The 22,868-nt window shown below is 48.5% G+C and overlaps 1 protein-coding gene across 6 annotated transcripts in view; it reads left to right on the top strand.

Annotated features, from left to right (window-relative positions):
- The window catches only part of EML1 (EMAP like 1), a 186,124-nt gene extending 170,349 nt beyond the window's left edge, over positions 1-15,775 (top strand). For all 6 annotated transcript variants that reach the window (XM_026012562.2, XM_072762293.1, XM_072762292.1 and 3 more), the window contains 6 exons: positions 1,623-1,711; positions 10,426-10,523; positions 10,607-10,694; positions 12,166-12,261; positions 13,609-13,739; positions 14,293-15,775. In XM_026012562.2, the coding sequence (XP_025868347.1) occupies positions 1,623-1,711; positions 10,426-10,523; positions 10,607-10,694; positions 12,166-12,261; positions 13,609-13,739; positions 14,293-14,418 (628 nt within the window). In that variant the 3' untranslated portion in view covers positions 14,419-15,775. The remainder of the gene's footprint in view (positions 1-1,622; positions 1,712-10,425; positions 10,524-10,606; positions 10,695-12,165; positions 12,262-13,608; positions 13,740-14,292) is intronic.
- Positions 15,776-22,868: the final 7,093 nt, after the last annotated feature.

The following is a 22,868-nucleotide window of genomic DNA, read 5'->3' on the forward strand; positions in this document are numbered from 1 at the left end:
CAGCAAGCCTGCACTTGATTGCCCGCTCCCCCGCCTGGCAGCAGTGTGTCTCTGAGCCAGTCAGACAACCTCTCTGAGTTGTTTCCTTTCTTATAAATTGTGACAGTATTAGCTGCCTAGATACATGGCACCAATGACTGGAGGAGACGGTGTAGGTGGTATTTTCTGGAGTTGTCTGGCAGGCAGTGTTGGTGGCTATGGTGATTATTGTTTTGTACATTTTGACTGCACTTTTGTGTTGTCACAGTTACATATATACTTATCATGGTTTAACTCAAATATTTTTGGTGATTTCCTCCCGTTCTTCCTTTCTAAAAAGCAAACCATGTTGACTCTGTTGTGATGACTATGGAGTATGTATGAGGAAAGAGTAGCCCTTTGTAAGTCACAGGTCGCAGTATCTTGAGAGTTGGGCACCTCATATCCAACAGAATTCTTCATGAAAACGTTTTACCACTTGTGTGCATGTGTACACACACACACATACACACACACGCACACTCCTTCCTTTTAACTCTCCCGGGGACAGTGGGAGCTTCAGACTCAGCACTCTGAGGAATGGCTGGCAGCCAGTGATCACCAGACCTGCATGCTGACTCTGGGTAGTAGGACAAAGCATGGGGACTGTGCCAGGATGCTCCACATCACAGACAAGTTCTCTGGGGAGGAGACATGGCACATGGAAACCGGTCCTTCCCTCTTCATATGCTTCCCACATCTCTGGTCCTAGTGCCAGCCTTAGCTCTGGATGGGAGTTCACGGGGCTTCAGAGCACAGCCTCATTAGCCCCAGCCTCTCTGCTCTTTATGTTCTGAGCTCTGTTAACGTTCAGTAGCACATTAAAGGTAAATGGCTGTTGAAAACACAAGGGATCAGAGTTGAGAAGCCAAATCCAGATGCTAGGAGCCAGCCAGTCCCATGGAATGGGAGGCAGGGACACCAGAGTGCCAGTTGGTGGACATACCTATGGAATGCATGCCATCTGGGGTCTGAAGATGCAACAGCAGGGCACCCACGCCCCATTTCACCCCCTGAAAACCCTGGAGTCCCAGTGACTGCCTCCAGCTGAGAACACGCAGGCAGGAGAGTGCAGTCGTCCCAGCAATTCACATTTAGCGAGTACCGTGTCCTTGTGGGAGGATACGAAGCACGTCTGCATCCATCACAGTTTGCTTTAACACTGGTCCTCCACATGGACCTGGGCCCTCATCCCCATTTTACAGTCAAGGACACGGAGCCCAGACTGGTCCCGTAGATGCCTTCCTCTGCCCTCCCTGCCCTGGCTTTCCGCTGGTGCACCCCGACATCCGCGGGAGGCAGACACCCCAAGGCTGTCCCAGCGCACCCCCTGCCCCCCATCCTGCTGCACCAGGGCCACATCTGTGGGTGATCCCGTGCACAGCCTCCTCGCTGCCTCCTCCGGCCACACACCCAGCCTTCGGGCTTCCTGTCCTTTGACGTGTAAGTGACAAAACTCAGTGCGGACCCCTTCTTGTTAAGCGACACAGAGTGTTTGTTAAGCGCTGAGAAGTACTAGTTTTTAATAGTCACTATTCGCCTAAGAGTTTTCCTGCATTTTCTCACCAAACCACTTACTGCGCTTCTCCTTGTGTTCATGACAGGTGGTTTGTGTTTGACACGGAAACTAAAGATTTGGTCACCGTTCACACGGATGGAAACGAGCAGCTGTCCGTCATGCGTTACTCGCCGGGTAAGAGCGCAGGTCGCCGTACACTTACTACGACTACGAGACTCCGTGTCGGTGTCTTTCAAGGCAGAAATCCCACCAGCCTCCTGAGTGGAGCTAAGCCGCATGCTGCATATCACTGTCAGGGACCAGATGGGCCCATTGCCCTGCTGAATCCCCATGTCTTCATCTCCCGGCTGCAGAGTACGGACCCCACCCATCTTACAGGCCCAGAGCCCACCCACTGCCCCATCCCAGTTCCCAGAACTTTCCCTCTCATCTGTTACTTTTGCTGTATAGATCTTTAAAAAGAGGAGGACTCTTTTATTTTTTAACAGCCTTATTTAGGTGTAATTTAGGTACCATTCTTTACCCATTACAAATGGACACTCAGTGATGCGGAGATGAACTCACGCAGCTGCACAGCCATAACCACAAAGCAATGCAAGGACCTCTGCATCGCCCTAAGTTCCCTCCCTGCCCCTAGCGATTAACCTCCAGTCCTGCCCCCTCAAACCTAGGCCACCACTGATCTGCTCTCTGTTCTATAAATTGCATTTTCCAGACATTGCACGTCAGTGGAATCGTAGACTACGTAGCCTGTCGCACGTGGCTTCTTTTTACCTGGCATGCCGTTGAGATCAATTCAGGTTATGATGTGTGTCTCAGCAGTTTATTCCTTTTTAATTGCTGGGTAGTATTCCACTTTGTGCATATACCTCATCGTGTCTATCCGTTCATCAGCGGTCACGAAGGTTGTTTTCCGGCTTTGGGCTATTATGAGTGGTGCCACTGGGAACATCCACTAAATGTCTCTCTGTGGTCATTTGTTTTCATTTCTCTTAGGTAAATTCCTAGGAGTAGGACTGGTGGGTTGCATGGTAAATTTGTGTTTAACATTTTATGAAACCGCATTCCAGAGAGGCTGCACTGTTTTACAATGTGCGAGGGTTCCGGTTTCTCTGCATATCCACCGGCACCTGTTACTGCCCGCCTCTTTTATGATGGCCATTGGGGCAGGGGTGGAGCAGTATCTGCTGTGGTTTTAATTTGCACCCTTCCCCCACCCCACAACCATCAAAGATGCTGAGCATGTTTTCCTGTGCCTGTCAATCACTCCCGTATTTCTGGTGAAAGATCTTGCCAGATATTTTCATTAGCTGGATTTTCATTAGCTTGTCTATCTTACTCTTGAGGTTTTATTATTATTATTATTATTATTACTCTTGAGTTTAAGAGTTTATATAAGTTCTTTACCAGCTATGTTATTTGCAAGTATTTTCTCCCAGGGTGTAGCTTGTCTTTTCATCTTCCAAATGGGGCCTTTTAAAGAAAAAGCTTTCGGTTTTGATGAAGTCCAGTTTCTCATGTTTTCCTTTGATGAATCATGCTTTTAGTGTCCTGCCCACGTCATGAAGCCTTTCCCCTCTGCTTTCTTTTAGAAAGGTGATTGTTGGGGTGCCTGGAAGGCTCAGTCAGTCAAGCATCTGACTCTTGATTTTGGCTCAAGTCACGATCTTAGGGTTCTGGGATGGAGCCCCTCATGGGGCTCTGTGCTCAGCAGGGCCTCTGCTTGATTCTCTCTCTCCCTCTGCCCCTCCCCTGCCTCTTTCTCCCTCTCTAAAAAAAAAAAAATAGAAAGGTGATTGTTTTAGCCATTACATCCCAGTGATGCTTGTATAATGTAAGAGGTAAAAGTTTGATTTGTTCTGCATATAGATATCCACTTATCCCAGCATCATTCGTTCCAAAGACAGTCCTTTCCCTGTCAGATAATCTTGCCACTTCCATAAAAAAACAATTGACCTGTAAAGCATAAAGTTTTATTTTTGGAATCTCAGTTCTGTCCTGTTCACCTAGATGTTCATCCCTGTGCCAGGAACACACAGTCTGGATTCAGAATGAGTTTCGAAGATGAATAGTCTCACTCCTCCAACTTTTCTGTTTCTTTTCAGACTTGTTTTGGCTACTTTAGGTCCTCACCATTTCTTTATGAATTTTATGACATAAATTAGAAGCTCGTCCACTTCTAATTCTAAAAAGCTTGCCAGAACTTTAGTAGGGATTTAATGTTGATTCTGTAGATTAACACGGGGAGAATTGCTGGGTTGGCAGTGCTGGGTCTTTTAATCCTTGAACACAGAATGTCTGTCCATTTATTTAGATCTTCTTACATTTTTCTCGGCAACATTTCATAGTTTCCAGTGCACAAGTCCCACTTCCTTTGTTAAGTTTATTCCTAAGTCAGCTAAGTTTATGCCATTGTCAATGGAATTATTTTCTTAACATTATTTTCAGAATGTTGGTTGCTAGTGTAGAGAATAAAATTGATTTTTTTCACCTGGATCTTATATCCTGTGACTTTTCTAAACTCTTGTATTAGTCTGAGTAGTTTTGTGTGTTATGTGTGTGTGAGTGCGTGTGTGTGTGTGTGTAAAATCCTTGGGATTTTCTTCCCATGAGAGGAACATGTCATCTGCAAATAAAGACTGTTATTTCTTCCATTCCAATCTGGATGCCTTTAATTATTTCTTCTTTCTTGCGTTAGGTAGAACCTCCAGGACAATGTCGGGCAGAAATGGCAAGAATGCATCCTTGCCTTGCTCACAATCCTAGAAGGAGAAGCATTCAGTCATTGACCATTAAGTATGATGTTAGATGCCCTTTTTCATGATGAGGAAGGTCCTTTCTATTCCTAATTTGTTTAGGGTTTTTATCATGAGTGGCTGTTGGATTTTGTCAAATCTTTTTTTTTTTTTTTTTTGGTCAAATGTATCTATTAAGGTGGTTAGGTGATTTTTATCCTTCATTTTATTAATATGGTCTATTGTATTAGTTTTCAGATATTAACCCAACTTTGTGTTCCTGGGACAAATCCCACTTGGTCATGGCATATCATCCTTTTTATATATCACTGGATTCCTTTTGTAGAAGTTGTGTTAAGGATTTTTGTGTCCCTGTCCATGATGGATATTGGTCTGTAGTTCTCTTTTCTTCTAATGGTTTTGCGTGGCTTAGTTGGAGTACTGTTGTCTTATGAGAGTAATTTGGGAGGTGTTCCTTCCTTAATTTCTGAAGTTTCTTAAGGGTTGATATTATTTCCTTATTAAATATTTGGTAGAATTCATGTGAATTTAGTGAGCCATCTGGGCTTTTCCTTGTGGGAGGGTTTTTAATTACAATTCAGTTTCTTGTAGATCTATTCAGAGTGTTTATTTCTTCTTGAGTCAGTTTTGGTAGATTGTTCATTTCTTCTAAGTTGTCTGCTTGGTTGGCATTAAATAGTTCATATATTTGCTTAAAGTCCTTTTCATTTTTCTGAGGTCGACTGTGAGGTCTCCTCGTTCATTCTTGATTCTGGAAACTCTGTCTCCTCTCTTTTCCTCTTGGTCAGCCAAGCTAAAGGTTTGTTTGTTAATTTTGTTGATCTTTTCAAAGAACCAACTCTTGTTTTTATTCATTTTTTTCTTTTTCTTTTTTTTTTTCTGTTCTGATCTTTATTTTTTTCCCTTCCTCTGCTTGATTAATATTTAGCTTGCTCTTGAAGCTTAGTTACTTATTGGAGACCTTTCTTTTCTGGTAGAGATGTGTAAAACTATAAATTTCCCCTTGAAAGCACCTGGGCGGCTCAGTTGATTAAGCATCTGACTCTTGATTTTGGCTCAGGTTATGATCTCAGAGTCATGAGATCGAGCCCTATGTCAGGCTCCCCTCTGGTATAGAGCCTGCTTGAGATTCTCTCTCTCCTTCTCTGTCTGGCCCTCCCCTTCACTGTCTCTCTCCCCCGTCTAAAAAAAAAAAAATTCCCTTGAGCACTGTTTCAGTCACATCCCATAAATTTTTATGTGTTGTGTTTTTATTTCCGTTCCATTCAAAATATTTCCTAATTTCTCTAAATAATTTCTTCTTTGGCTTGTGGGTTATTTAGACATTTAATTTCTCAATATTTGGGGGATTTTCCATATTTTCTCCTATTGTTCTCTAATTTAACTCCATTGTCACCATAGAATGTATTTTGTATGACTTAATCACTTTTACTTGTTTTTATAGCCTGGCACGTGGTCTATCCTAGACAAAGTCCCAGGTGTACTTGAGGAGAATGTGTGTCCCACACTCCTGCGTGGAGTGTTCTCTATTAGTCAACTAGGACAAGTTGGTGGACAGTGTTCAGAGTCGATGGATGTGTTGTTCGAGTCATCCATGTCCTTGGAACCTGTTAGTTTCTCTTTTCGGCTCTCTCGGTTTGGCTTCATGAATTTTTGATGGAAGATTGGACAGAGATGCGCTCATACACCTCAAGCCAGGAAGGCTGGCACCCTCTGCCCATGGATGTGTGTGCAGGTGGAAAAGCATGTTTAGAGTTCAGGCTGTTTCCAGGTCTGCCCAGCTTCTACTTCTACTGGCCCTTTGGCATCTTCCCTGTGCGTGCACACAGCCTCAGTGTGGCCACGAGTGTCTGGCTAGCTGGGGTCCACTCCTGCCTGTCCTGCGCATGCATGCAGCCTCCCATCACCAGGAATGAGCTCACTCCAGCCACAAGCATGACCACAGGCTGCTAGAGCCATCCACCCTCTCCGCTCAGCTGCCCTGGAGATTATCACTGTCGACAGAAGTGGCATTGCCCAGGGCTTTGTTTGGAGGGAGCTGCTTAACCACAGAAACAGAGCCTCTGGTCCTCACAGCTGGCTCTGCTCTCCCAGAACTTCTAAGCCAGCCTAGCCAGTGGGAGGGGTGAGAGCAGCCCCAGGCAAGTACACCACAGACTCATACTGTCCTGACCCCAAATTCAGCAGCTTTTTAAGTATAAACACTTCTCAGATGGTTTTCTGTCTTTGATCAACTTCCAGAGTGCTGGAATGGTTATTTCTGTCAGTTTGGTACATCTTTATAATTTGCTATAGAGGGAGAGGACTTGCCAGGCTTCTCACTGGGCCACAGCTGGAAGCCCTGCCTGCTTATTTTTAACAGAGCCACAGTATCACTGTCAGTCACCTCCTCAGCCCAAATCAGCATTAACTTCTTAACAACACCACGTATTTGAAATCATCAGTATTCAAATTTTCAATTGACTCTTTTTTAACAGTTTAAATTAGGATCCAAAAAAGGCTCATGCATGGTCATTGCTGGGTAGGTCTCCAAAGTCCTTTTTAATCCATAGTTCCCTGTGCTTGGTCTCTCCCTCCCCCTTTTTTCCCCGTAGCATTTTCTACACTCTGGATTTTGCTGAGTGCATCCCCGTGGCGTTTAACTTGTTCCTCTGTCCCCTGTCCTTCCTCCAATGTGATTTGTCGATCTGGAGGCTGGATCCCATTCTGTGTGTATTGCTGTCTTCCTCCTACAGGAAGCATGTCTGCTTATCTCACTTTTGTGATATTAGTAGCCGTTGGTGTCCAATGCCTAGATTGGTTGAAAATGAGTGGTTCCCCCATGTTAGATTTTCTTCTTCATTTATTAGATACCATATTTCTATAAAGAGAAACTGCTCATCATCTATTTTGTTACCTAATATGGTAGCATTCATTAAGGAAAGTCAAGATAAATGCCTGGTTTCTTTTTTTTTAAGATTTATTTATTGATTTGAGAGAGAGTGAGAGACAGGGAGTGGCAGGGGGGACAGAGAGGGAGAGAGAGACATTCTTAAGCAGACTCTACACTGAGTGCAGAGCCCAGCATGGTGCTCAGTTTCACGATGCTAAAATCATGACCTGAGCTGAAACCAAGAGTCAGACGCTTAACTGACTGCACCACCCAGGCGCCCCTGCCTGGTTTCTTTTACTTTCTTTACCAAATTCTGAGATGTTGAATTTGTTCTCTGTACCCCTTAGCAGTGCTCGATCGGTGGTGGTGGTTTGGGTGCCATTGTGAACTAGAGCATATTTGCTTTGTTTCCATTGGTGATAGTTATCATAGGTGAATTGGTTTACTCATCATTGGCCAGTGGAAGCCACTGGGTTGTAGCACCCAAGTGGTGGGTGAATATTGACATTGTGGGTTCCAGAGTGCTCTTTGCTGCTGGGTGGGCCCTTGCTTCTAGGCCTAGTCATTGTATGCTTGTGTTTTAAGAAATGCTATTTTTCTGTGATGTGCAGAATATTCAGCTATCTGAACATTCTTGGAAATAGCAGTTTTGTCCTTGGAAATAGTTGGCTAAGCCTGAGCTGCTGCTGCTGCTCTGTACGAATCTTCTATTTTATAAGCTGATTGACAGTGGTCTCTACTTATGGCGGGGCTATGTTCTTAATCTGTACAGGTAGCATTAAAGAAGGAGCACACCTTCAGATGTGTTTTCCTTGTGCCTGAATAAAGTTCACAACTTTCCACCCTAAATGGACACACACACACACACACACACACACCCCAGACCACCAGAACCTTTTCTCAGTGTTAAGGAGGAATTTACTCATCTTGGAATGACTTTTTTTTTTTTTTAGAGATTTATTTATTTATTCATGAAAGACACAGAGAGGCAGAGACACAGGCAGGGGGAGAAGCAGGCTCCCTGTGGATCAAGTCCTGATGCAGGACTTGATCCAGGACCCCAGGATCATGACCTGAGCTGAATACAAATGCTCAACCACAGAGCCACCCAGGTGTCCTTCAGAATGCCTTTCATTCTTGTTGTTTTATTTTTTTTAAAGATTTATTTATTCATGAGAGAGACGGGGGGGGGGGGGGGAGAGAGAGAGAGAGAAAGAGAGGCAAAGGGAGAAACAGGCTCCATGCAGGAAGCCTGACACAGGACCCAATCCTGGGTCTCCAGGATCACACCCTGGACTGAAGGTTGTGCTAAACCACTGAGCCACCCAGGCTACCCTCATTCTTGTTGTTTTAAATATCATATTTATTGTTAATTCTGGCCAGTACTCTGCATTCTTTTATGTGTTTTATGTGTTTCTCATCATTTTCTTGTTATTTTGAATGTCTGTGAAGTGCAAGAGGCCCTCATCTACACCATCTTTTCCTAGAAAGCCCTCTGACATCTATCTGGTCCTGTTAACATGAGCAAAGTCCTTTGGGGAGTATATTTGCATTTCTTATCAGTTATACTAATGGCCATTCCCTGAAGACCAGAGAGTGCTTTTTACTAACAACTCTGCTGCTCTGGCTTTGGAGTCTTTCTTCATTAACCAGGTGACCCTTGTCTCATAGAGGCATTTGTATACCATGTTCGTAGCATTATTATTCACAGTAGCTAGTCTGTAGAAGCAACCCGAGTGCGTATCAATAGATGGATGGACAAGCATAACGTGGTATAGCCATTCAACAGGAGATTATTTAGCAATGAAATGCTCCAGGCACTGGAGTCAGACTGCCTGGGGTTCAAATCCCAGCTTATATAAACCTGTGTGGCCTTGGGCAAGTTACTTTACCATTCATGCCTTAGTTTCTGCTCCTGAAAAAATGGGCATAATATCTACCTGTCTGCAGGGTTTACGAGGATTAAATACATGAACACAGGAAGAGCCTAGGATGGTACTGGCACATGATAGACATTTCATAAAAGTGGGCTGTTACAATTCGCTAGTAATTCCTGTTAGCATTTAGTGTTTATCATCATAATTGTCAGGGCCTGGTCAGTTGGAGGAATCAAGGGTAGACGGCTTCCCATGCAGCTCTCCAGCCTTCTTGAGAACCGTCAGCAACAGATGGTCTCCTTCTCCAGGCCTCTGCTGTCCTTGGCCTCTTTACCCCATCCCATCAGGATTCCCATTCCATCAGGATTCCCGCACGGGACAGGCTGACGTGGTCTCGCCAACACCCGTATTTTGACCTGGCCCAGGAGAGGACTTCCTAGAACACCATTTCCTGATGGTGTCAGGCCATGCTGTTTCCTGTAGGACACCCTACATTGGGAGAGGAAAATCTGATGAAAGTGGTTTGGGGAGAACCTTTATTGAAGACTTAGGATGGCCAGTGGCCACCAGGACCTTTACACATGCTGTCCAGGGACTCCTCTGACTTGCTATGAAAGGGCACCATTTGCCATGCTTTGTGGATAGAGGACCTGATGCTCAGTGTGAGCAGAGATGCATCCACAGCCCCGAGCTGGGGTGCAGAGAGCCCGCCACACGGTGTTCCATTCCTGCCTCTCAGGCTGCCTGCCCTCCACCTTCCTGGCCTCAGGAAAGTCTGACCTTCTCTGGATTACTCTCTCCTGCCTCGTTTCCTTCCCAGTGTATCCTGGATCTCCCCGCTTTGCCTTCACACTTGGCAAGTTCATCTGCCAGCTGCAGGGGCTGGCTCTGCCTTTATGTTACATTGAGCTCCTTCCCTGTGTTTCTACACAAGCACCGACACCCCATTCCCTAGGCTTTCCTGAGGCCAGAAACCCAGCTGAAAATGGTAACTGATGGCCTATTGGAAGTGAGGTGGGAAGGGCCTCTGAGCAAGGCAAGGGGTGGGAGGGAGGACAGTGTGTGCACGGAGACGTGAGAGCTGGGTGCGCAGTGAGGAGCGAGGTGGCCCATCCTGGAGGGCTCGGCCACCAAGGGAATGAGTCACAGTCCTTCCGTGGGAGCAGAGGGACGGGGTTCAATGGGGGAGAGAGCTGGCCAGGAGCAGACCTTCAAAAGAACAGCTTTGGGAGTGGTAGAGGACTCCCTTAAAAGCAAAATGTTCTCTTTGAATTAAGTCACTGATCTGGCCGTTTTTTCCAAATCTGTGATGTCACTAACATTATCCCTTGTCATTGATAAGCGTTTATTTTTAAAACAAATGTCATCTGCATATTTCTGCAGATGGGACCTTCCTAGCAATCGGCTCCCATGACAACTGCATCTACATCTATGGAGTCAGCGACAACGGGAGGAAGTACGCGCGTGTTGGCAAGTGCTCGGTAGGCGCTCTTCCCGTTTCCGCGGGGATGTGTGTGGTCACCACGTGTCAGCGAGTGACACGCCTCCTGCTCTTCTCTCACAGGGTCATTCCAGCTTCATCACTCACCTGGACTGGTCTGTGAACTCACAATTCCTCGTGTCAAATTCTGGAGACTACGAAATCCTTTACTGTGAGTAGCACCCCAGGACTTGTGTGGGTTCGGATCACATAGAATGGTCACTCTGAGACCAAAATGGGGTCTCCTGCAAAACCCCACTTCCCCTACCGCATGGGCATGTGCCATGACCTCCTGGCTTCAGTCTTCTTTTCTATAAAACAGAGGAGTTGGGGGATGCCTGAGTGGCTTAGTGCTTGAGTGTCTGTCTTTGGCTGAAGGTGTGATCCCGGGGTCCCGGGAGAGAGTCCTAGATCAGGCTCCCTGTGAGGAGCCTGCTTCTCCCTCTGCCTGTGTCTCTGCCTCTCTCTCTGTATCTCATGAATAAATAAATAAAATCTTTAAAAAAACAGGGGAGTTGGGCAGGGCCACCTCGAAGATCCTTCACGCCACCAAGATACTGGGGTCTCAGGTTGACATGGGTCCCTATGGGACAGAAGATGCGAGGCTCTAAGGAGGAGAATGCCAAATCCTAGGGAAAGGGACACAAATGTGACAGAAGAGAATGAGGACCCTTGAGAAGGCGTCATCCCAAGCAGGCCGACACAGTGAAGTCTTCCTGCCTGGGGGGCCAGCAGCCCCTGGGACCCCTCCTCCTCCTTCTTTCCCACCCCTCCTGGTAGGGTCTGTGTCCAGGCAGGACTTGAGGCCACTGAGGATGTAAAGCCACAGCACACCATGCCCTGGCTCCTCAAACGTGTGCCAAGCACCTGTCATGTACCAAAAGTGTACTTACATTTTATCTCATGATCCATAGCTCTTCCAGGCTTCCCCTTTGTAAACAGGGAATCTGGGCTCAGATACGAGGCTGTGGGCATCAAGAGCCAGTGGGTAGGGAGGCAGCCGGCCACTGGCTGAGGAGCCTGGGTAGGTAGAGCTGTTGGCAGTGGAGGAAGGAGAGGAATAGAACGTACCAGGTGGCTCATGTCTTCCCTTCCTGACCTCTCCGAGGCCTTGCCTGACATAGGCCAGAGCAGGGGAGCAGAGTTCAGAAATAGGGCATGGGTCTAGAATCTTCTCAGACACGGTCTCATGCTCTATGAGTGAGAGCTCATTTGGGGAAACAAACAAATCACCTGGGCATGACTGGTTTCCGTAAGCTCCCACTCCTGACTTGGAGCCGAAGGGGGGTGTGTGTTTGGAGGCACAGCTGGGGAGCCTGACAACAGGGGGCACAGCGGGTCAAGGGTTCTGTGGGGGGCAGGGGGAGGGACCCATGGAAGGTCAAAGGAAAGAGAATCCAGACTGTGGGGATACAGACCCAGAGAGGGAGATGGCAGGTGGTGCCCGCAGAGGCCCCGGGCTCTGGCACAGGTATAGCTGTGGGCAGGGCTCCTGCGGGGCTGGGAAGTGGAAAGGGGCCCCACTCCGAAGGGCTCTAGAAGGGCTCTGGATCTGCCGGAGCCAGGCTCCGAGGGCCAGCCTTGTCGGGGAGGGGCGGGGCCTTTGGCTCAGCCGTCACCAGACTCGGATTTGCTTTTCCCAGGGGTTCCCTCAGCTTGTAAGCAAGTCGTAAGTGTGGAAACCACGAGAGACATTGAATGGGCTACAAACACTTGCACTTTGGGGTTCCATGTCTTTGGTAAGTTTTCTGTAGCTTTTGTTCAGTTCAGACATAACATGTATCTACTCTTAGAACATTTCACTAATACTTATGAATTCTCATGGCCACCAGTTTTGTCCAACTGCTCCGCTGCCGCTGACCCTACAAGGACATGCACCCTGCAGCCCCCAGGGGAAGGGCCAGGCGAGAACCAGAGACATAGGTTTTCACCCTTTTCTACTGTATGAAATGAGCCCTGAGCTAATTCTCTAGAATCTTCTCATAGGAGGTTGTGCCAGACTTTCTAGAGAGACGGGCCAGATGGCACTCAATCAATCTACTTATCATTTGTTAGAGTCATTATATTTTTTTTGGTTCTTTAAATTCTTCACTTCCTTTGAAGTTGAGATTGGAATATATTTATAAATGGTGTAAAATAAATGACCATAGTTCAGTAGAATAGAAAAGACAGTATTTATAATCTCTTTATGTAAGGCCATGAGTCAATAAGGTGCTCAGAATTTCACAAATCTCTGCAGAGCTGGCATTTTATCATTTTCTGGTATAAATGCTAGGAACCCCTAGATGTACTCTAGATATGCCTGTTGAGAAACTGATGGCTCATATCTGATGTTATTGGACCAAAAAGGTTTCCCAAAACAATGATCAGGAGACACTGCCCCCCCCGCTCCGCCCAAACCAGGCTCCAGGCCCACGGCAGGCAGACAACACACCTGCCAGATGCCATCAGACAAGCAGCAGCCACAAAGAAACCAAGAAACACCTGAAGGGTCCCTGGGTGACTCTTGGCTTTAGCTCAGGTCATGATCTCAGGGCCCTGGGGTCAAGCCCCTACATCTGTGCTGAGCACAGAGTACTTGTCCCTCTCCCTCTGCTATTCGCACCTCCCCACTTTCTCTCTCCCATAAATAAATAAAATCTTTAAAAAATAAAAAACACCTCAAAGGCACACACAGGGTTAAACAGTCCTTTGGAGAGACTCTCATATATAAAGAGTTACCCCCAAAAAAAGAAAAGTTAGGAAACCGTCGGCCGAGGACTAGTCAGCTTTCCCGCAGATGCCTTGGGGATAAAGGAAAGGCATTGTGTCCAATGCCAGGGTTTCTCTGCTGTAGAGTCAAGAAAGAAAGGATCCCCAAAAGATGTGGGAGCCCGGAAAGCCCACCGGACCTCTCCCAGGTGGTAGAACAGGCCGCAGGGTGACCTGGAGGGTCATCCTGGCGTGAGACGGTCACAGGCAGGCTGGATGTTTTTCTGTCCCCAGCTTCGAAAGCCAGGGCCTTGGGGCAATCAGAGCTCCGTGAAAGCTCAGTGGCAGTCCCCGTGTTTCCAGGGTATTAGTGCTGTCTGTGGTCTGCCTTTCAGGAGTGTGGCCCGAAGGCTCGGACGGAACCGACATCAACGCGGTCTGTCGGGCCCACGAGAGAAAACTCCTTTCCACTGGCGACGACTTCGGCAAAGTGCATCTCTTCTCTTACCCTTGCTCCCAGTTCCGGGTAAGGTTTCCTTCACGAACCCTGCTCTCGGGGGCATGTGCTGTGGCCTGCCCTGGCCATCTGCGGATTGCCTGGAAGGGCGCCGTGTGTGAACCTGCTGGTCACACCTGCAGACGTGACCCTGCGGTCCCGCTGCGCTGGAGCTCCCGGGGGAGAACTCCCACCCACAGAGCCCTTCCAGCTGGCTTCTCTGCCCCCACCAGGCCCCCTCGCTCCAGCCCTGCTGAGCTGAGCCAACACCCGTGCCTGGAACACCCTTCCTCGTCCTTCACCCTCAACTGGTGGCACCCAGTCAGTCCCTCCTTTGGGTGGCCCCATGCCTGGTACAGCCCGGGGCAGTCACCTGCCCGCTTCTGTCCCCCCACCAGACCAGGTGTACAGGGAGGGCCTCTGTGTTGTCTTCTTACATATCCCTCCTGCACCTGTGCAACAAGGCAGGTGTGCAGGTGAGAGCTGCAGAGTGAAGGGAGAAGAAGGAGCGCAGGGTTCCAGCGCTCTCCGACTCCACACAGCGCGCTCCGCATTAAGCTCTCTCTCTGTCGTTCTTCCCCAGGCTCCTAGCCACGTATACAGCGGGCACAGCAGTCACGTCACCAATGTCAATTTCCTCTGCGGCGACAGCCACCTCATCTCCACGGGCGGCAAGGACACGAGCATCATGCAGTGGCGGGTCATTTAGTCCCAGCAAGAGCCGCGGGGAGCAGAACAGGGGCAGGCGCAGACTCGTGCTACGCTCCACCACTGTGATTTCTGTTCTGTTTGAGAAGTTCTGACAAACCTCAGGAAAACCACTCCCTCTACCAGTTACCTTAGCATAGCGAATCAGTGAGCGTCACACCGGATCAGCGGTTCACGGTTCTCCCTTGTTGTACAGTATATAAAACAGTGCACATTTAATATAAAAAAAAAATATGCCAGGGTTTACATTGTGGTGACACCAACAGAAGTGGCTGGTATATCCCTCGTAACTTTTCTACGAACCCTTCAAAAATGGTCACAGAATGCCTTTTCATATGTTGTACATAGGCTTTCCTATTTCCCCACCTAGCTCGCCAAGTCAAATATTTATGAGAATAATGAGGTACTGAATTTGGATGGCTATTGATTAATTGGTCCTACAAGGATGACTCGATGGAGAAGAGGATGGATGACTGATTTGCACAGCTGAATCAGGAAATGCAAATGTGACCTCACTTGGTTACACTCTCTAAGGGGTTGTATTCTCGTGTTAAGCAGATTGTACTCCAGATTAACTTAAATATTTCAGCAGGGCATGCAGGCAGTGCAGAGATTCAGTGACACTGTCTGCCTAACCAAATGCAGGCAGCCGCTTCACACCCTCTGTCCCGCGCTCACGTGCCCCGGAGAGTGGCGGAGACATCCAGCCACCTTCTTCTGTATATGAATTGGCATGATCTGGTATCGTACTTGTATAGGATTGTAGAAATTCATCACAAATACGTAAGGCTAGGCTTTACTATTTTATGCTTATGGACATTGTATATTTGTATCTTAAGACCAAGTAGACCAAGTGGACACGGTTATCTCCTAAGTGTACAATAAACCTGCAGCGGGGAGAAGTCTGGAAGGTTCCACCAGGTACTAAGGGCAGCTTCTTTTCCTGTCTTTTGTGCATGGCTGGCTCACCACACTACCAAGTAAGGTTGCGTTCCGATGGGTGAAACAGAGGTGGCGTACATTTGTCAGGAAGGCCTTATCCATTTTGATTGTGTGACAGATTGAAAATCTATTGTTTACATTGGGGAATGTATCTCAGATTTTAAAATAGAAGAGTAATAAACAGACTTAAAAACAAATACTAAGATTTCTACTTGTTCTAGGCAAGTAAATGAATGGAATTATCTGAACTCCACAGCGCTGGTTGTTGAGAGCGGCTGATTAAGCACAACATTTGGAAGCATGGTTATTACATCTCCAGCCTGCTGCGTAAGTGCAGGGCACCAGTAGACAACGTGTATTAAAGATGAATCTGTTTGTATGTATCCTTATCAAATATATTCTATAATGAAATTAAATCTGCAAAGGATTTCTTATTGACCTATAATCATGAAAATATATAAATTAAAATATTTAAAATTAGATATGATTCACACTATATTGTTTCATATACATATTTTTTTTTTCTCACCTGGGTCACCGGCACATAGAACTCTAGCTTGCATACAGTATGTAAGCGCTCATCAGATTCGATGACTATAAAGAATTCAGCTTAGGGGCGCCTGGGTGGCACAGTCGGTTGGACTTCCGACTCTTGGTTTTGGCTTGGATTGTGGTCTCAGGGTTGTGGTCTTGGGGGTCGATTGTGGGGGATTGAGCCCCACATTGGGGTCCGCATGTGCTCAGCGCAGAGTCTGCTTGGGATTCTCTCTCCCTCTCCCTCTCCCTCTCCCTCTGCCCCTCCCACTTGTGTTCTCTCTCTAAAATAAATAAATAAATCTTAAAAAAAAAAAAAAAAAAGGAATTCGGTTTAAGGGCGCCTAGCTGGCGCAATTGGAGGAGCATGCAACTCTTGATCTTGGGGCTGTGAGTTCAAGCCCCATGTTGATGGTAAAGATTCTTTAAAAACCAAATTAAAAAACTTTTTAAAACTTCACCTTACTTATCATACCAAGCTGTTATTTTGCTTGGTTATCTAATACTGGCAAAAACAATTATTTTTACACTGATAAGGGAATCACTAGATCAAGGAGGGGGAAAGGGACCCATTAACTAATCTTTAAGTTGTAAGATCTTTTATTTCTATATACTTCTACTCTTTAACAGGCTCATAATGGGAAAAGGATATTTATATAAACTAGTTTATTTTCATATTTGTCTTTATTTATTTATTTGTTTGTTTGAGTAGAGGAGGGGCAGAGGGAAAAGGAGAGAGAGAGAATCTCATGCAGGCTCCTTGCCCAACACGGAGCCCGTCGTGAGGCTCTATCTCACAACCCTGAGATCATGACCTGAGCCAAAATCAAGAGTCGGACGCTTAGCTGACTGAGCCACCCAGGTGCCCCGTATTCATCTACATTTTAAACGGTATTCTTTTAACAGCCCCATATTCACCTTGCAGGCATCCTTATACTCACTCGCTCACTCATCGACAGAGGTAGCAATGGCCACGTACCACCACTGTCACCTCTTAGGCTAACAAGGCCGAGGCCTTCCAAGATCCAAGACTCTGCTGGGACAAGAGGCCCGGAAGCAGGGGCAGCTGCCAGGCCTCTTCCTCCCAGCAGCCCTTGGCCACATCAGCTCAGCTGGGCTGTGGAGAGTGACAGCTGAGGGGCCATTGCCCATGAGGCTGAGGGGCCGTAATCTCCATGAGGTGCTGACAACATGGACCAGGCTGCGTGCCATGGAAGCAGAAAAGCCAAGGGATGGCCTGAGAGAAGTTTCGGGAGCATGTCAGCAAGTGAAGGATTGCATTTGAGCAATCCTTAGGCATTTGGGTGGGCTCGGGCCCCTGACTGCTCTCTGGTCAGAGGGCCATGCTGTTGGCTCAGATGCAGAGCGTTGCAAATTTGAAAGCGGAAGATGCCTGGGACAGGATGAAGTGAGGTGAGGGGCCCCCATGACATCCAAGTGCAAGTGCAAAGTAGGCATTTGGCTGGCAGGCTCAGAACAGAAATCCAGCAGCAGGTGCCACTGCAGGCCTCTCCACAGAAGACCTCCATGTCTGACACTGGGGATGTGGCTGAGGTTGCAGGGAGCTGGTCCAGCTAGGCGAGGAGCGGGCCTCTGACCCAGCCAGGGGCACTCAGAATCCCAGGGCAGGCAGTGGAGCACCAGACACAGGCAAGGTAGGAGGAAAGTCAGGAGAGGGTTCACTCAAGAGCCCACACAGGCATCTTCCCAATCCCCCAACTTTATTTTAGAGGGAATGCAGTGGTGGGGAGGGCAGGCAGAGAGAATCTTAAGCAGACTCCAGTGCAGAGCCTGACTTGGGGCTCAATCTCCCGACCCTGAGATCATGACCTGAGCCAAAATCAAGACTCAGACACTTAACCACCTGAACCACCCAGGCGCCTCTAACCCCCCAACTTTTTTGAGTGACTACTTCCACTGCCCGAAAGTTACACATTCCACCCATTAATCATTTTTTTTCTGTGATCTGGGAACAGACTGTCATCATGTGATCTTTGAGGCTTCTAGAAGAGCACACAGAAGAAATGTGTGAGTCCCTCTGGCCTCCACAAAGGGGGACTGTCTAACGGCACAACTGGGGAGGTAGCTTTTTGGTGAAAACAAATGAACAACGAGTACTTATTGTGAGGTAGAAACCGATTCACTATGGTTTTGCTTTTTTTTTTTTTTTAACTTTATAGGAAATTTCAAACATATACAAAAGTAGAGCCTCTCACCGAGCTTCAAAAATTATTGGCATTCAGAGAATCTCATTTCTTCTGTCTCCCCTGATTTTGGAGACAGAGAGGACTGGAGTGTTTTCCAAGCAAGTCCAAGCCACCATGGCATTCACCAGTCTGCTGCTCCCCCTGAAAACAGTGTATTTTATGTAACCACCATCACAGCTGACCAACTGAACAGTGAGTCCTTGTGGTCTGACACCCAGTCTACATTCAGAGTTCCCAAGTTATCAAACCAGCCATGTCTCAATGCCAAGCACGTGGGGATGCCATACAACCTGCACAGCTCGGGACATACGGCCCCCCCTGGACTCAAGCACACACCTGAGGCTTAGCTCAGGACCCTTCTCCAGAACCCACTCTGGCCCCCTGGGGAAACCCTCCTTCTGGGTCTCCCAGCCTGGATCCTTCCCACCTTGGCTGGCAGGTGAGAGGCTAGACCAGGCCCAGGTAGCAGCTCAGAAACCTCCACTGGGCTTTGAGGGAGGAGCCTTGTTCATGGGGAGCCAGAACCCGCTGCCGGAGGGTCCCAGCTGTTCCAACTTGGCTCCTCCACTCCCTAGCGACTCCGTAAGAATGGGATACAAACACCTACCACCCAGAGGCTGGAACCTGGGGGAGGGGGGGGGGGATGGAGGGGATGGCTCACATACCTGCTATCTTTGTTCACATGAGCACCTGTACTCAGGAAGCCTAAGGGAGGGGTGAGGTTGGGGGCCCGAGCACAGATTTCTCCTGAGCTCCGAATGTGAATGAGTTAGCAACACATTTGGTTATTTGGGCATAGGGCAAAGTAGGTGCTAGCACCTGTGAGATGAAGGCTGAAAAGGTAATCCTCAACTCGGGATTTAGACCTGACCCCTCCCCCCGGGCTCCGCTGGCTGCAGGTGCACCACCTGGTGGCGGGAAACCGAGCCGGCTTCTCCTCCCCTGGCGTGAATAACCGGGTTCAGACCTCGGTGGATGGGCTGGGAGTGTGGGGCCTGGAAAACGCTTCCATGACTCAGACGGACTTCCACTTGCTGGATGGGGCAGGTGTTTCAAGCGACCTGCCCTGGGAAGCATTCGGAGCTTCGTGGAGGGAGCCCCAACATTGCAGATGGTTTCACCCTCTGTCCCCTCCTTCTGGGTACGGCTGTTCTATGAGGTGGCTGCCCCCTCCCCTGCAGCCCCTGAGTGCAGAGGAGTCCATCACCAGTCCTCTTTCTGCTGGAGTCCCCCCACCCCTCCAGGAGGCCCTGTAAGCAGGATCCCAGATGACCGCCCCCACCCCAGGCTCCCTACTGCACAGTCAGAAGAAACCTCTGTGCCTCCACGCCCTGACACCTCTCACAGCCTTCTCTGGGCATCTGGATGAGAGCCACCTCCTGCCTTTAGATTTTCAGCCATCAACCCACAAACCGCAGGGGACATGCGGGTTCACACGCGGGACCCCAGAGGCTTGGGGTCAGAGGGGAACAACCCCACCCCTCCCTCTTCAGTGACAGGGGCTGGAATCAACAGCTCAGCTTTGCCCCAAAGAAATCTCTCCTGCAAATGTTTTCTTTAAATTCTGATTCCAGGGGCGCCTGGGTGGCTCAGTGGTTGAGCGTCTACCTTCAGCCCAGGGCGTGAGCCTAGGTCCTAGATTGAGTCCCACATCGGGCTCCCTGCAGGGAGCCTGCTTCTCCCTCTGCCTGTGTCTCTGCCTCTCTCTCTGTGTCTCTCATGAATAAATAAATAAGAACTTTTTAAAAAATGAGTAAATAAATAAATGCATTCTAATTCCAGACCGATTTTATACCCATAACATGGATGACAGAGGCTAAGAGGTCTCTTGGGAACATCCTTGGTAAATTCTCCCCGTGGTCTAGAAGGACCTTCGATGGTCACATCCTTTGGATCCTGGATCCTGGACTGAAATGTCGGTTCAACATCTGGTGACACCAACCGCTACCGCCAGAACCTTCTTTGTGCATATGAGCAAGCGCTTGGCATCCCTGCCTGGTTTTCTAGGGCACACATGCTCAGCTTCTCTGCCCAGTCTCTACCCTGGGCTGTGGCACCAGTAGAGTCCCTGCCACCCGGCCAAAAGTCATCCACACAGGTAGGATCTGGGAGGTGGGCTCACTCGCCCCCTCTTTGATGTTGAAGAGACAGGGCTAGAAAGACAGGGGCGCTTGCCCAAGGTTGCTGAGCTAAGGGTGAACGTTCCAGGTCTCCTGGGCTTTGCTCATGCTGGCACCGGTATCCTCAGACTGACACTCTGCAGAGCGCCTTTCGAGAAGCTGCTCCTCCAGGGTCTCCGAATGACTTTAGAAAGTGCCCCCACGCTATATATGGTGTGTTGTAGGTAGAGACCCGAGCCGCAGGTTGCCTCCTTGACGCATCGCGAATTCTATAATAAAGAAGCCTGCTCACACTGGCATTTCCCAATCTTGAGCATTGGCCACTTGTGCTCCCACGATGCTGATTATTGGCCGGAATCAATGTTCCATGGCAAACCATCTTGGGAAACACTGTGGGAGAAGGTTAGTCATGCAGAAGCTTAATATAACAAAGACGTGAAAGGGAACCCAGATGCCAAACGATTCTCCATTCCCTCCTCTTCTCGCAGTTTCTGCCAGGATGGGCTGTAAGGCCAGATTCTGAATGGTGGCAGGTGACAATGCAGAGGGGCTTCGCTCTGATACTGGAGTTCAGGGCCAGTTTCTTTGGGCTCTGCGTCACCTCCTTCTAGAGCATGCAGCCTCGCTGGTGTATGCTGTCAGCAGACGGAGACCCCCAGGGCCCAATGATGAACACCCGGTAGCAATGGAACAAGCCTCCTGGACAAGGGAGCAAGAGAGAAAGAACTCCTGTTCCTTTTTTTTTTTTTTTTAAGATTTAATTAATTAATGAGAGAGCATCAGCAGGTGGAGCGGGAGAGGGAGAACCAGTCTCTGCTGAGCAATGAGCCTGATGGGGGGCTTGATCCCAGGACCCTGAGTTTATGACCTGAGCTGAAGGCAGATGCTTAACCAACTGAGCCACCCAGGTGCCCCGACTCTTGCTCCTTTTATTCAGGGAGTTGCCATGACAACAGGAGGGGCAAAATGAGATATGCTGGACAAGAATTTGCTCATAGTATTTGGGGGTAATTTCTCTCTCCTTACCAGGCCTGATCTAGGAAATTGCCAGACTCTCTGCCATGGCGAGGCTGACGTCATGCTGTCTGTGGCATGTCTGAGATTCTTTTGCCCAAATGGGCCTCTATGTCTTTTATGTTATCCCCAGGGCCCTCAGAGCAATGACTGCTGAAAAGAGGTGGCTGGGATATTCCCCCCAGTGTGCTGCCCGCCCTCGCCATGTGTGCCCGTGAGACTGCAGTGTTCTTATTTTCATCTGGTTTACTTTGGTTTCTTTTACTCTGATTCTCACATGGGTGGCAGGTTTAGAAACCACAGTTTCAGCTCATTGTCTGCATCTGCAACAAACCACCGGAGAAGCAAGACAACACCCCTGTGCTCCTGGCCTCATAGGCACCTGAAGTTGCCCTGTTCTGCCTTCAATCACTGCAGGTCTATGGCATCAGGGTGATGTGAAAGGATTTTCAGAAATTCAGATAGTGCAGGAAAGGCTTTTCCCTTGGTCTGGCATGCTCACTCCTGCACCTTCTTCCTAGACTGAGACAGCCCCCAGGCTCAGGCATCAGCCAGGAGCAGTGCATGGAGAGGACCCAGTGTGCTCAGGACAGCCAGATGGGGAGATCACAGCCCCAGTCCAGGAAACTGGGGCTCCTGGGTGGCTCAGTCCATTAAGCATCTGACTCTTGGTTTCAGCACAGGTCATGAGTTCGAGCCCTGCACTGGGCTCTGCACTGGGCGTGGAGCCTATAAACAAATATCCAAGAGAGAAGCCCAGCAGCAGGACACTTTGAACTCCCTGGAGGTACCCTGGCTGAATCCGTAGCAGAGATTGAACATCTTATGCAATGGTGGAACTCTAGGAGAACTAGGGGGTCATGTCCTGGGAGTATTTCTGAAAGTGTGTACCCTGAAATTTGATTCCACAAGGTGTTAGGAGATCCTGGGTTGGAGTTTTTAATGTGGATCTTCTCAGAGATAATACATTGTCCAGAGGGGCCATTATGTCCATCCACCCACCTCCCCCCATCCCCCCATCCACCCATCCACCCATCCATCCATCCATCCATCCATCCAGTAAGCACCATCCCCTACTCTGAGCCAGGGACCATCCTAGGACCAGGGATACCACATGATATAACAGTTCTTGCTCTCATGGAGCAAGACAGGTGGAGGTCGGCCAGGAGGGGTCAGAGGTGATGGAGGCTACTTGAACCTGAGCACTCAGTAAAGTGGCCTCTGAGCAGAGAGTCAAGTGGTAGAGTGAGGACCTAAGCCTTGTGGCCTTCGGGGGAGGCTCTCTGCAAGGCAGAGTCCCTGGGAGCACACGTTGGGGAAGGAACACTGCTTTGTTCAGCCAGCCCCCTTTTCCGTAGCCATAGAATCCAAAGCCTTTGTTAAATGGGGATTTGCCCAGGGTCACTGTGACCTTGGCAGGAACAGTACGTCGCAGCCCTAATTTGTTTCCTTTTATAAAATGAAGTGTACTGTTATTTTTACATGGTAAGACATACTTGCTATAGCAAATTCAGGACGCCCTGCCATATCCCCACCACCCAGAAGTAGCACTACTGGCTCCTAGCACATTTCCTTCCCGTATTTTTTCCTATGCGTTTCCGGATGTGTTTCCCTAGGGCATATACAATAGTGCA

This window comes from Vulpes vulpes, chromosome 6, assembly GCF_048418805.1.
Source record: "Vulpes vulpes isolate BD-2025 chromosome 6, VulVul3, whole genome shotgun sequence".
Classification (NCBI taxonomy): Eukaryota; Metazoa; Chordata; class Mammalia; order Carnivora; family Canidae; genus Vulpes; species Vulpes vulpes.